This window comes from Echinops telfairi, unplaced genomic scaffold (genome assembly GCF_000313985.2).
Source record: "Echinops telfairi isolate 266 unplaced genomic scaffold, ASM31398v2 ScPeMD7_26;HRSCAF=91, whole genome shotgun sequence".
In the NCBI taxonomy this organism is placed as follows: domain Eukaryota; kingdom Metazoa; phylum Chordata; class Mammalia; order Afrosoricida; family Tenrecidae; genus Echinops; species Echinops telfairi.
The window spans coordinates 5698023-5712631 of NW_022103923.1; the positions used below are offsets into that span (position 1 = coordinate 5698023).

General features: G+C 41.9%; 1 protein-coding gene across 9 annotated transcripts in view; it reads right to left on the reverse strand.

The window, feature by feature from the left end:
* Positions 1-14609, reverse strand: part of CASK (calcium/calmodulin dependent serine protein kinase) — a 512028-nt gene that overhangs the window by 9926 nt on the left and 487493 nt on the right. For 6 of the 9 annotated variants that reach the window (XM_045289401.1, XM_030885408.2, XM_045289403.1 and 3 more), the window contains 4 exons: positions 13806-13921; positions 6802-6882; positions 6611-6691; positions 4307-4509 (listed from right to left, as the gene is read on the reverse strand). In XM_045289401.1, the coding sequence (XP_045145336.1) occupies positions 4307-4509; positions 6611-6691; positions 6802-6882; positions 13806-13921 (481 nt within the window). The remainder of the gene's footprint in view (positions 1-4306; positions 4510-6610; positions 6692-6801; positions 6883-13805; positions 13922-14609) is intronic. The other 3 variants (XM_004714576.3, XM_045289402.1, XM_004714577.2) reach the window with 1 other exon arrangement.

Sequence of the window (14609 nt, forward strand, 5' to 3'; positions counted from 1 at the left end):
AGAGAGAGAGAGAGAGAGAGAGAGAGAGAGAGAGAGAGAACTCTAGGAAAAAAGCTTGAAAATAACTTGGCTTAAATTGTCAAAGTGACATTAACATTCAGAGTTAATTCAGTGCTCAATTGACTTTATAGCTCATCTATGGCCAATATATAATTTCAGGTTACTGTCTCCTCAGGGAATACAGATACAATTGACTTACAGATACAACTACCTAAGATTTAACTGGCTTCCAAACTTCAAAAGTACAGAAGGGCAAGGGCAAGGGCACATCTGAATAATTCTGTAGAGAAATCTAAGGGCACAGTGGCCGCAGACACAATCTTAGCAGAGTCAAATGGTTGGACAGCACAGCCTCTAGTTTGGAACCTGGTTGTTGTGTTCATAACACATGACTGAAAGCTAGTCCTTGAGGGTGACTTTTCCTTGTGCAGGCAAAAGCAAAACCAGAAACATTCTGGGACTGAAAACAGATAAATCAGAGTAAAAAAGAAAAGACTAACCTCCCAAACCATAAGATTTGGTTCTGATTGCACACTGGAGCTTTTATTGTTTTTACTCTAGAGCCCTGGATTGTTTTCGGACTCATAGCTGTATTTCCATGAGAAATAAGTTCTACAGTTTTCCTTAGGTTTGATGGCCTTGTGGATTTTCTAAACCTTAAAACATTCTACAATTTAAATGAATCATTTTTAAAGTTCTTTTGTAGTAAAAAGGTGCCCTCATGGTGTGGTGGTTACGCACTGGGCTGCTAACCATAAGGCCAGCAATTCAAAACCACGGGCTGGTCTGAGGGAGAAAGATGAGGCTTTCTATTCTCGTAAAGAGGTACAGTCTTGGGAACTCACAGGGGCAGGTCTACCCTGTCCTGGAGGGTTACTATGAGTCAGCATCGACTCCATGGCTGTGAGTTTTGGTTTTTCCAGTAATAACAAACACCTTTAAAAAGGAGCCTGGGTGGCCTAGTGGGTTTGGGCATTGGGCTGCTACCCTCAATGCCAGCAGTTCTACTCCCGTAAAGAGTTATAGACTTAGAAGCCCACAGAGGCAATCCGACTCTGTCCTGTAGGTCCACTATAAGCCAGAATTGACTCGATGGCAGTGAGTGTCTTTGCTTGTTTTTTCTAGGATGGTCCCAGAAAAGGAAGTTGAGATTGATTACAAACAACAAAACCACCCAAACCAAGAAAGTTCAAACCTCACTAGCAACAATTGTCTGCAAAACCTTGTTCAAGCCATAATTATCTTGAGCCTTGCCTTTTTCATCTATAAATGTCGCTGTGGGGATCTCTTCTTCATAGGGTTACAACGATGAGCTAGGACAACAGGAGTGAATAGTACTTGGCCACTAATTGAGAGGTCGGAGGGTTGAGTTCACCCAGAGGCACCTCGGAAGAAAAGCTTGGTGATCTACTTTGGAAAAACCAGTCACTGAAAGGCCGATGATCTCAACAACAATAACAAATACAATAAACTTACACAGGAAGGAAGGAAGGAAGGAAGATAACCTTATGGAGGACAGATCTACTCTAATGCATCTGTGGGGCTTGACTTGATAACATTTTATATGGAATGGAAACACAACTTAATGCTATTTTTTTTAAGCTTTCTGTCTTTGCCATGGCGGTTTAGGTTTAAAGCTGGAGCACAAGATCTTATCATGTGGAGTTATTGGACATTTGTGCAATCAGCCTTAACTCTAAAATAAAGTACGGAGACACAAAGTTTAGGACCTGCACCAATAGAGTTGAACCCTAGTGTTAGGTGGTCTCGAAGACACCCACGTGTTGTGGAGGTGGTATTGGCAGTGGTAGAAGGGAAAGGGTTTCGAGAAAATGCCCTAGGACCCTTCTCTAGCTATGGACCGGTTTCGAGGTAAATCGGGGGAAGGCATTTCATTCTCATCAGCTCTTCTTCTTACTTGTATTCTTAGCTCCCGGCACAGGGCCTGGCAGACAAGGGTGAGGAATCCACTTGTCAGTGAGATACAGTAGAGGGGCCATTCTAACAAGCTCGGGAGGGACAAAGGGCACAGAGAAACATGTCCTAAGGAGAGAGCCTCCCTGGAGCAATGGTACTCTGCGTGGAAGCAAGTCACTGGTGGCCACACGCATCCCAAAGGCAGGGCAAAGACCTTTCCCTGCTGATGGAGAGAACAGGCTGGGAGCAGAGCCGCTTGAGGGTGAAGGGCAGTCAGAGCTGGCTCTGTGGGCATCCACAGAGGTTCATGTGAGACCAGTGTGGGGCATGAGGCTAGACTGGGCAGTGGTAGCCCTGGGCAGGAATGCCTGGGACCAGGAGTCTGGTCACTCAGCATGCTAAGAGGAACATGACCTGAGGGATCCCTGTTCCCAGGGCCACTGCCCGGAAGAGGCTCAGCCAGAGAAAGGGTTGCAGCTGGTCTGCCCTGAGAGCTGACAGCTCTGAGAAGCGCGCACCCCAAAAGCGGGAGAGAAGAGCGTGGATGAGCACATCCAGTAGTTGGGGAGGAGGGGGAGTCCCAGCCAGGGGCAAAGGAGTGCTCTGGTGCCAACTGCGACAGTCAAAGGAACTGCTGTGGCTATCCTGATGAGGCCAAGAGAAGTGTCTCCGGCCCCGGCAGTGCAGAGCAATGCATGACCGTGACCGTGACCGTGACCGTGGAAGGGCAGGGGCAGGAGAGTGCTGAATGCTGAGTGGAGCAGCAGCAGCAGCGGTGGTGGTGGCAGCGGCAGCGGTGGCAGCAGCAGCGGTGGCAGCAGCGGCAGCAGCAGCAGCAGCAGCAGCAAATAAGGCAGACAGCCTTAGAAACTGGGGCTTGGGAATGCAGAGGGAGTCTGAGGAGCCCTGCAGCCAGCATACTGCTAGAGACATTACTACCAGCAGAAAACGACGTTCAGGTGAAGACCAGTGTGGAACCCAAGGAGAGGATGTCGAAGACCAGGACCAGGATTGAGACTTTGCCTCTAGCCACCCCTGGCCTGAAGATTTTTCCAATCCCTAGTAAGGAGGGATTCGTAGTTAAACAAAAATCAATCTGCGTAACACATCATATATTCCGCTCGCTCCCGGTCTAAGTTAATGGTTCAAGTCAGCAGCATGGTGTTCACCCTGTGGTTGCTGTCTTCCCCAGCCCCGTAACCAGATCCCTTTGTGATTCCCAAAGTTCCAAGTTAAATGAGCCCACCAGGTGCTGTATGACATGGAAATGGGTGAACTCAATTGGACACGGAGTTAGGATCCTGGAGCCTAGTGACTGAGCTGTCAGGCCACAGGTCCTGGCTATGCAGGTTCCGTCATCACACTGGGGATGGTTAGGGAACCGAGTCTCACCCAGTGGCCCTTGAGCAGGGACTTGCCCTGTCTGGGAAAGCCAGGTAGGCCTCCCTGTAAAACAGAGCCTGCTTGAGGGGAGTTGATCTACCATGTACACAGGTGGTCTACAGATTCTGTTTATAAAGGATTCTGGGTACAGAGCACTCTTAGAAATGGCAGACCAGGGAGTTTCTAGGGTACCCACAGGCCTCTCCTGTAACCCACCCTAATCTTTAGAGGCCCCCTCCCCCACCCCTGGCCAATGGTTCTACTATGCCTTAAGTCCACTCCTACTTTGTTTGCCCTCCGAGGTGACCAAAGAGCTCGTCAGCTCTTCCTCAGGTGAGTGATATCTATTGCTGTTAGTGTAGGACTTATCAACAGATCACAGACCCATCTCCATGCCTGGATTTCCTTTGAGTCCTCTCTAAGTTCTCCGTATCCCTCCTCCTGGGAGCTTTGGGTCAGGCACCGCCCTCAGGTAGAGGGATGGCAGAGGCTAAGAAGCACCTGGGGTCTACACCTCCATTCTGCTTGGCATCCCATGGGCCCGTTCATGCGGGCTTTCAGAAAGCTAGTGCTGGATTTCAGACCCAGGGCCCGAGATCAGATTTTTCTGCTCGTAACGAACAGAAGATTCCGGCAGAGGCTCCGATGGCCCAGTGTGAGCTGAACCAAGAGAGGAAAGGTGGCTGGTTGTGACAACCAACGTGCATGAGTCTCACCCCGAGGTCCCATTGTTGTAGAATTTCTGGCAGGCAGAGACCCAATGAGGTGCTTTCATGAGTTTCGGAGGATAATAAGCCTAATGAGAGAATAAACTCTGCTTCCTAATACATGGCATGTGCACCAAGTCCAACAGTTAGCTTGCATTCTAGACTGCTACCTCACGATGCTCTGATTACTGAGGCGTTCGTGCAGTTGGTTAAATGATTATCCAACCCATTTTGGTTTCAGAATCTGAGGCTAGCATGCAGGCAGGATGACAGGGAGATGGGACATAGCTGGCCATTACCTGAGGCTCCACATCCAGTATGGCAATCAGCCCCTGCTCGTGGAGCTTCCGGATAGTCTCCAGCTTCGTTCCATACATCGCATCTTCATGGCTGCCGTACTCCAGATACTCATTGTTAGAGATGTCTTGCATCATTTGGTCATGAGATACAAAGTAATAATTCTTTCCATTTTCTTCATCTTTCTTTGGAGGTCTGGTTGTATCTGCAGAGACACATGTCCGAAGAGATCCAAAAGGCCAGGTTGATGAGTTTGTACTCCCAACGGACCTACCTAAACCTGATTTTTTCTGAAGAAACAGTGAATTCTTTAGTGCAAAGGGGTGGGGGTGGGGGTGGAGGTGGGGGCGGGGGCGGGAACGACTTCAAAAGGTTTGTGGGAAAAATGCCATTATTTTTTCAGATTTTGTTCCCCACCACTGTTGAAGCCCCTGCTGTATGTCTTATAGCTCCTGTTCCCACTCCCAGTTGCTTTGTAGAACTCGAAATTATTTATTTCTCTGTGGGACATCAAACTGCAGTTGCCAGCTGGTTGTTTGGCTTGGTGAGTCTTTCAGTGGTTAGACCAGAGGTGGGGAAGGGCCAGCCTTTGGGCTCTAAAAGTCCTGTGAAATCATCAATATCAGCTAAGGTCACACCCCTCACCAAAGAGAAGCAATCCCAGCCATCACATTAGGAGTAAGTTAATTAAATGTATGACCAGTATGGCCTGCAAATGATGTTATAAATCTCCAAATGGCTCTGGGCACAAAAAACGGTTCCCCTAATCTTGGTTCAGATTATAGGTTTGATTGTCTACAGGTGTGCTACCTAACTGGAGTAGGCCTTAGCTATGGGTGTGGTTATTTACATGCATATGAATTAAAATCCTGTAGAATAAAAACAATGAGTTCCTCAGTCACCTTTCAATAGTCAGATGTGGCTAATGGCTGCCCTATTAGGCAAGGCAGCTATCAAACATGACTGTCACCAAAAGTTGAAGAACAATGGCAGACCGTGTTAATGTTGTACTCCTCAGTGAATCATACGTTGCGTGCACATCTAGCATCAACTGTTTCAGAGAGTAGGTTTGATTGTGGGCATCAACCTGAAGCTTTAAACTGAGCTAGTTAATTGGCCATTTGATCATCTGGAAGTCCAGTTGTTAACATAATCAAGAAGAAACTAAATTAGCCTAGCTTGCTGTACTCGTGATCAAGATATAAGGAGAATTAAAGGAAAATTATAAAGTGTTTGGATAAAAAATCCTGGTGGTACTAATTGTAATGTTAGTTCATGATTTACTTTTTGAGTAAATCACGCAGGGATGGAGGAGCCTCTGCGGGGGTGGGGGTGGGTGGGTGGGGAAGAGGGACCAGCGGTACCAGGAAGTGGTCTGGGCACTGCTTTAGAAAGGCATCGGAAGGCCTGACAGCATGGAGCCAATTTTTACATTTGCTTGGCTCCGAAAAAATCATTCTCCTTTAGCACTTTCTACCCTGAACACGCTCTAACTGCCCAAACACTTTCAAAATTCAAATGTTAAACTTTAGAATCATGATAACAATGATAATAATATGATACTGGTAAAAAAAAAATGATGCTGGTAAGAGGGCCACTCTTATCCAGCATCAGCTAAGTGCTTCAGACACATTATGTCTAATCTTCTTTGCAATCCTTGAGGCAAGGATTATTTAATTTTACAGTTGAGGAAAGAAAGAAGATATAAAAAATAAGGAAAAAAGTATCTATGGCTAGAAAATTTTTCCTAATAAGCAATGCACATATTCCTAATAAGCAATAGTACATGAACTGTATGTCAGTTTACTCACCGACAAAAGTCAGCAATTTAATCACGGCCCTCGAGCCCATTCTGACTCACAGTGACCCTATAGGGTCGAGTAGGGCTGCCCTGTGGAATAGAAAGCCCCATCTTTCTCCTGTGGAGCCACTGGTGGTTTGGAACTGCTGACTTGTGGTTAGCAGCCCAATGCGTAAGGACTATACACCAGGGCTCCTCTATAATTTAGGTACTGATTAAGGGGAGTATTACCATGGAGAATGATATAATGATCAAAACTTACTTTTCTAAAGAATAATTCATCTGGGTAATGTTTATGAGATAGCACTGGAGAAATTAGGTTAAAATCCCTGTTTCGTTTAATGCACACATGTTTGCACTAGGAGGCGGTGTGAGTAAGGATTATTATTAACTTATTTTCTTTGTGTTTTTAAAATTTTACAAATTTTTTATGTATGAAAAAATGGCATATATTATATTATTTCAAACAAAAGCCGAATGGAAAGAAAGCGAGACATTCACTTACGTGGAATAGGGTATGCAAACCGGTCCGGGTGCTTTGTAATCAGGGTATTTTTTATGTGTCTTCTCCCAACACCATGTGCACCTATGTCATGTATTTTTAAAAAAGAAGTTCAATTTTTAAATTGTTAATAATGCTCACAAAATGTTTTTACGATGATGATCCAAAAAAATCACACATACAATCAAACTTACCTAATAAGACTAGTGTTTTCCTTTTGAATGCTGGCAGTTTGACTACTTCTTCATATGTAACAAGATCTAATTGATCAAACACTAAAAGGCAAAGATTTAGAAGAAAGGTAAATTTGTCAAATGAAATAATACTTTAACTGGAAAAACTGGAGATGAGTCAAACCACATCCGGCTGGTGTGAAAATATGAATCCAAATTATGATATGCAGCTTACATGTAATTTAACTGAGATAGCCTTTAGAGAGAAATTTTCATTTTAAGCCCATGAAAATGCACTTTAGAATAAGGAGTATCCAAAAGTAGGATGAGCACATGCATACAAATCCAATTCTAAAAGATACAGAATATCTTTTAATGTAATATCCAACAAATCATAGGAATTTTCTCAATTCCACAGGCTGTCCCCATTTTTGTGATTCTAAGAAATCAGAAACACTAAAAAGAAGAAGTCTACAGACAGTGATCGGCATGAATAAAGCATAAGGCAATTACAGTGCACCAAGAAAGAGGCCAGCTAATCCATTTCAAGAGATGGATGAGAAATGCATGGGACAGCTGGTCTTTAACTTCCTAATTTTGTCTTGCAACAGAGTTGGTAGAAGTAACATGCTAGATTCTTTCAAAGTCGTTATGTAACTATGACGTCACAGGTTTTTAAAATAAGCATCTCACAAGTTTTATTATAACCTAGACAGCCATTCAATGGAAAATCTTAGATATGTAAGTAGGGAAACATGCTTCCCTGGGCCCCAAACCTGATCAGTCATTACATGCTCAGCCTGTGTACAGTATGTCATGATAGAGAGATATGAAAGAAGCAGGAGGTAGGGGTTGAGGCTGGAAAGCTTTGCAAAAGGGGAGTTCTCTAATCATTACAGACTGAGAAGAAATATAAAACCTGTCTATTAATAGAACTATCATAAACCAATTTCAAGCCATTTATAAAACTTTCCTGAGAGGATGCCCATTCCTGTTGAAGTTCAATGTAGTCCAATTCTCATGCTAATTTGAACATCCTCACAAGAAGGTGAAAGCCACGTGGCTACCCCTTCCAGGAATAAGTTTGTCAGGTACATACATACAATTTCTTTCTTCCTCTGAGGAACATCGAATAGGCTCTGGATCTTAGTGGGGTTGCAATAAGTGTGGTGAAATGCTGTACTAAAAGAATCTGGGTGCTTCAGTCAATCAGTAAGAGAAGTTTCTACTTCCTAAAATAATAGGGCTAACCAGTTTTGAGTATAAGCTCAGTCCTTAATATTTATGATCTTCCCAGTAGCAAAGAACTTTAACATGGGAAATAGGCAACTGTGGAACGCAACCGATCAGAAGCCAAACATAAAAGTGTCATTACCAAAACATACTTAGCAAAAGGACATAGAAGACATCAAAGTACAGGTTAGTGCATATTAATGGGTATTTGTGCATTTGTTTTCTTTTGATAATTAGATTCCATAAAGGTTGAATGAGTTTGTTTTTATTTTTCAAGCACATCCTCTGGCAGCAGCGGAAAGCCAAGGATGCTTTCTGTGTTTCGAATGGGAGCCTCACAAAATAGAAACGACTGCGGCCGAGCCGGCTAATCATGCTGCAAGGGCACAGATGTTGCCGGGCCGGCTAATCATGCTGCAAGGGCACAGATGTTGCCCAAAGAAAAGCAAGAGTGCTTAGAGCATTGTTTTTTAGACCTATTGCCCACGAAGTAATATTTTCTTCAAGAAATAAATAGTATGCCTATGAAAGAAGTATATCCACAAACTGAGAGATAAAAATAATCAAGCATCTCCCCAAAGAGCAAGATGATGATGAAGCAAGCTTTCGGGATGGTATGCCTAGCTCACTCCCTGCTCTAATGGGCTACCACTTTCTCACTCAATTGCTACTGAACTCAGACTGGTCATCTTTCTAAACACAGAGGCAAAATGAGTTAGAGATCCACAATCAACAGCACACACACATGGACAGATATGAGAAACAACACTGTAACTGTTAGCAAGTACCATGATGAGGTTACTCTGGTCCCGGTGAAGTCACCAAGACATGGTCAGAGGGTTGACAACAACAAACAAGGATATTTTAAAAGAAGAGCGACAAGAAATAGAAGAGCAGTTAGAGACGGAATTTTTAAAAGTTTTAAGTTGCTTGCTGATTAAAAAAAAAAGGACTTGGTGAAAGGAAAACACTCAAACACAAATCAAGAGGCATAATGACTCAACAGGTTACTTACATGCACAGAGGCCATTGGGAGTAAGACAGCATGAAAAATGTACAGGGGTCATGTAAATATGGCTTTTAATATATTAGTAAAATAAAAGTATAATATGCACAAAATAAACTATCATGCAATATTCTAAACAGAAGGCAAATAAATCACATTAAGAAACGAACTCATTTTAATCAAAATTCAACAATATCCTTACATAAAACCAGTGGATATTAGATAATAGCAGGCACAGACATTTTATGTGGGAAGAATTATAAGGAAACCCTTAAGAGAATGTAGATGTGGAATCCCAAACTTTTTAGTCTGTACCTTCCTACGTGGTTTGCAATTTTTAATCAGGTATGTTTATGACTTGCATTCCTTTAAAAATATGTTAACAGGGCAGCGACATTATGGACCAATTTATGTTGTCATGATAGTTTTCTATATTACAAGGGGAAAAAGTACAGCTTTTTAGAGTCAAAAGCATGGATTTATGGCATTCAGCAGACAAATGTTGTTTGTATCCTAATATGATCTTTCAGGATATTCTGTATCATTGCTGAAGGCTTCAGCACTCAAAAAATAAATTAAGGAGAATGTTTAAAAATTTTTTTATATTAGTAACTTGATCTGAAGATGTCTTTTAGAAGTCCTGAGCCTGAGGAATGTCAATATGTCAAGAGTATGGTTCTTTTAGCAAGATGACAATGCTTTTTTGTCCCAAATGGATGAGGTACAAAAGCTTTTCCATATTGCAGAAAATACATTTGCTGAAAACAGGTCACATTCCAAAATCAAATATATTCTTAAGGTGTTAAAAAGACTAGCTGACAGGGTTTGCTCAGATTACCCTGGTTTCCTGGTACACTACACAATATTCCAGAATCTTCTGTTAAGTATATAGGCAATGATGTCCAGTTCAATCTTTTCCATTAAAAGTAGCCTTTGAGAAATCAAATCCTGGGCTCAGTTTGAAAAACTACAAATACCTTCAAACATTGTAAAAAGCTCCAGTTACAAAAAGTGCTAACCCTGGGCAAAGCAGTACCTACTCGCAGGCCTGCAGTGGGCAGGCAGGTAATGTGGCTGGATGAAGTGGGCCAGCTGCAAGACAAAGGAGTGGAAGGGATAGCACGCTGTGGAGAGCGAGAGTCTGCCCAAATGGCGCATCAATAGCCCAGCGGTGCTAAGAGAAAATGCGGATTGAGTGTTGACACACCCTCTGTTTTTTCAGAAACCTAGAATTTTATGCTAAATATCTTGAGTTTTAAATGTGATAAGTAGGTAACATAATTTTAAATATTGGGGGCATGGGATAAAATAATTTATCTATGGGTCACACTCAATTAAAGGGCTGTCATTTTATAGTGTGAGATTCTAGACATCACTGTTTAAAAAGAACTCTGTCCTTCGTAATTCCAGTATTAATTTTCCTACTGTTTCTACATAGTGACAATCTTCCCAGCTTTCTTTTTTTTTATTATAAGTATGAACATTTCAGAATTTAATACGGTTTGCATCTGGATACCGGCATATGGTGAATTCTCAAAGACCTGAAGCAGGAAACAAAACATATGGCTCTTATTTTAATCTAGTGAATTCTTTGGATTTTACAATCAACTTTTGAAAAATAAACCCGGGGAAAACCCTTTAGAGATCTGGTTTGAGCTGCGGTCCATGAGCCATGTGGCGAGTTCTTGGTATGAAAGAGCACCGCAAAGCATCTGCTAGTTCTGGAGTTTCCTTCCTAACCACTTCACCTCTTGTTAAGGAAAAGTAATCACCAACCAAGGGGTTGTGGGGACATTTATAGTGAACGGAGGAGTTGGTTGATGAAGGATGGCAACAGAAAGGAATTCTAGGCCTTGTCAGGCAGCATATTTTAGAAAGTGCATAAAAAAAGCTGGGCATCTATCTTCTCATGTCCAGGGAAACTACCAGGAAAAAGAGCTCAAGGGTGATTAATGTGTGTGTGTGGGTGGGGGGGGAGGGTTCCCTAAACACGATATTATAAAACCATTATAAAATGATATTATAAAAATGGCTGTAGCATAACAGGTGAGCTGAACACAAAGTTCTACAAGGAAGGCTGAGTGGCTCCACAAGGCTCTTCTAAGAAGCTCAGACTTCCTTTCCCAGGACACAGAAGGCGGCCCTCATTACAGTGATGAACACTGACATGCACCAGGAACAACCCCTTAAGCCGGATGAGGACGGCTCTGATGCCCAGGAAGACCACCACTTAGAAAAATGCTACAGCTATCAGCACTGGCTGGTGGGTCTCTCCTCCCCTCCCTTGCTAGTTCTAAGTTTACAAGAACTTAGGTACATGGTTTGGGATAAGAGATACAACATCACAAGACAACAGTGAAAAAACAATCTTATTCTACCCTCATCAGGGTCTGCCTTCTAGACCCAAGGAGAGATCCCTCACCTTGACAGCCAATAGGCGTGTCTACCAGAAAGCCGAAGTCTGGGAAAAGGACGGTGAGAGGGTACTTGGCTTCCTTAAATGGTATTCATTTGTCAGACTCAGGAGTGAAAGAACTGTAGCACCGCTGGATTTGAGACTGAGGAAAGAATCTTAAGGTTTAGAATTTGCATGCCCTCATCTTGAGGTTCACGGGAACGAAGTGATTTGTCCAAGCTCGGTGAATACTTGGGAATCTGAATTCCTAGACTTATCTCAGGCCGCCTACCACGGTGCGCCATCTATTATGAATCAGAGAGAAGGGGAACAAGGTAATAAAATCAGCGATGGCCTAATGGGCAGAGTGGAAAAAGTGGAAAAAGTGAACTTTGGGAAACACTGACTACCAAACTGGATGCGGATTCTCTAGCAAATTCCTAAATGATTTTTTGGGAACATTTAGAGACTTCTAGTTTTCCAATCAACTGGCCCTTTTCTCTCAGAGCTGAATTTTAAAACATTGGCAAAGTGAATACTCTTGTCTGCATGTCTCCCATTCAGTAGAGTAGGAGGGGGCTTCAAAAAGTCCAGAGAGAAACTGTTATCATTTATCTTCATTTCCCCACCAATTTTGAAGCCCCTTTATATATAAAGCTAATGATGAATTGACAATGTTGGCCAGATGTTATTTGCTTTTTGTTTGAATTAATAAATCGAATGCCATCTATATCTACATATAATTCAAAATATTAAAACGTACAAGTACATGTAGACATAGGAATATCAACACATCTCCTTATGACGGTGAAAGCTGTTAGACGGTGATGAAAGTACAAGCAAGTCAAAAGACCTGGCAATACTCACTGACATGTGGTGCTCAGAAACATTCTCCGAGCACATTTCCTCAAATAGGTACTTACTACTTGAGCATTTAAAGTGAACAGTTACTAAATTGAGTTTAACTAGTCTGTTTTTCCCTTTGTAAAATAAACCGCCATTGTGCTGTAGTAGCATGTAACTGAAACATTTAATTGGGAATAAAAATGTGCTCCACTGTGGCGAGTGTGAAAAGGAAGCTTCCTCAGTTAACTGAACTATTTGCAAAGAACCCATGCAGCCACTTATATTCATTCTATGTTATGCAGTCTTTCAAAAATGTCTACTTTTAATCTCGGAGAAAGAAGGGAATGATTCAGAGTTGATAAGTAAATTTCCCAGTGACTCTTACCATGTTAGAACATCCTACAGGGGAAAACGGCATTTCATATTTGTTACAATTTGTTGAACTGGATATGTATTGGAGTCATCTGATTTTTTATTGTTATATGTTGGACTTTGGGTGTTCTTTCTTTTCTTTTAAAAAATTATTTATTTTTAATCATTTTATCGAGGGCTCTTGCAGCTCTTGTAACATTCCATACATCAATTGTATCAACCACATTTCTACATATGTTGCCATCATCATTTCCAAAACATTTTCTACAGGAGCCCTTCGTATCAGCTCCTCTTTTTGCCCCTCCCTCCCCCTGGGTGTTCTTTCTAAAACCTTGGGAACTGATCTAAAGCCATTATCAGGGGTTTTCCTCAGAAAAAGTACTTAATTTTTTTCATATTAAGACGTTATAAAAAATGAACTCTTCTCTGGATATCAGCAGGCATGTTCTCTTGGCTTAAGCTACATCTTATGAATTCTTCTGGGAGTTCGACTGCAATGACGGCTCATATGTGGCTTTTTAAAAAAAAACTGCTTTTAACCAAACAAGTGGACCTTTTGACTTAAGATGAACACAATCTTCCATGTAGACAAACATTCCGTGTAGGGCAGGCCAGGAGCATGCTCTTGGTCTTTTAGGAGCTAGGAAATACCACAAAGACTAGAAGAGGAGGAGTCACAGAAACGGACCAAGCCCGTTAGTATCCATGTAATCTGCGCTCTTGCAAATCACCCCCTGAATCCTTTCTAATGTAGCTCTCTGCTAAGAGTGAATCTTTGCACTTGGGTTTGTATCACAGGGCCACAACCAAAGGCAAGAGAGAGCGAGAAAGGAAGGCATCTGTTCAAGATCAATTCAAACCATAGAAGTAAGAGTCTTGGTAATTTAGCAAACTCTTCAGCTCTCACTTTATCAAGGGAATCCCATGTATTGAATCCCATTCATTCTACAGGATAAGGACACTATTACTTCAAAATAGCACTTTTATTCTTATAAAATGTAATTCTGCACAGTATCTAACAGCTAACCAAGATATTAACAATAAGGAGGGAGAGATTTCTTAAAAAGCTTTGCAAGCTACTGAAGTTCTCATGTGGTGGAACTTCTGGATCGAGAACTCTGAAGACTGAATTGAGTTGATATTTAACCCGGCCTCAGTTGTACTTTTTCCTACCTGCATTGTGCTTTGCCAAATATTTATCTTTGTACTGCTTCTTTTTCTTGCCAAACCAGGTACAGCTGGCCTGCTGCTCCTGCTTGGTCTTCTCCATGGCAATGCAAGCTACTCGCCTAGTACACACACACACACAAAAAAAACAACCAAACAGTCATATATTGTTTTGTGTTGACAAGAGGGGGAAAATCCCATTCATTTGAAGAATTTATATGAACTAGCATCAATGTATGCACCTCAGATCATTCAGATGAAGGTTGTTCTCTGGCTTTCATGACAATTTTCTAGGAATGCTTTCAGAACAATGTTTTAAAACAATAACCAATGCTAAGGATTAAAAGCCTAAACATATGACAGTTAGATACAGTGAAATGAGCACGGGCTTTTGAATTGAAACAGGCCTGGCTTGAATTCTAGTTCTGCTATTCATTAGCTTTTCTTGGGTATTTAATGTTAGCACGTTTTAAAGGATATTACATGTATTAATTCATTTAATCTAACAGCACAGGAAATCAGGCCACCCGTTTACAGATCAGGGGACTTGCAGGTATGAGAGGTGAAATACTGTTGATCTGTGAACAACACAGGGCTTCGGGGCGCTGACCCCCAGCACAGGTAAAATTCCACATATAGCTTTGACTTCTTACAAAGGTAACTACACATAGCCTACTGTTGATTGGAAGCCTTTCGGATAACATAAACAATCAATGAAGACACATTTGGTTTGTTATATGCATTATACACTGCACCCACATAAAAGCGACATTTTCAAGATGAGATTAAAAAAAGGTATTTTGTCAAACG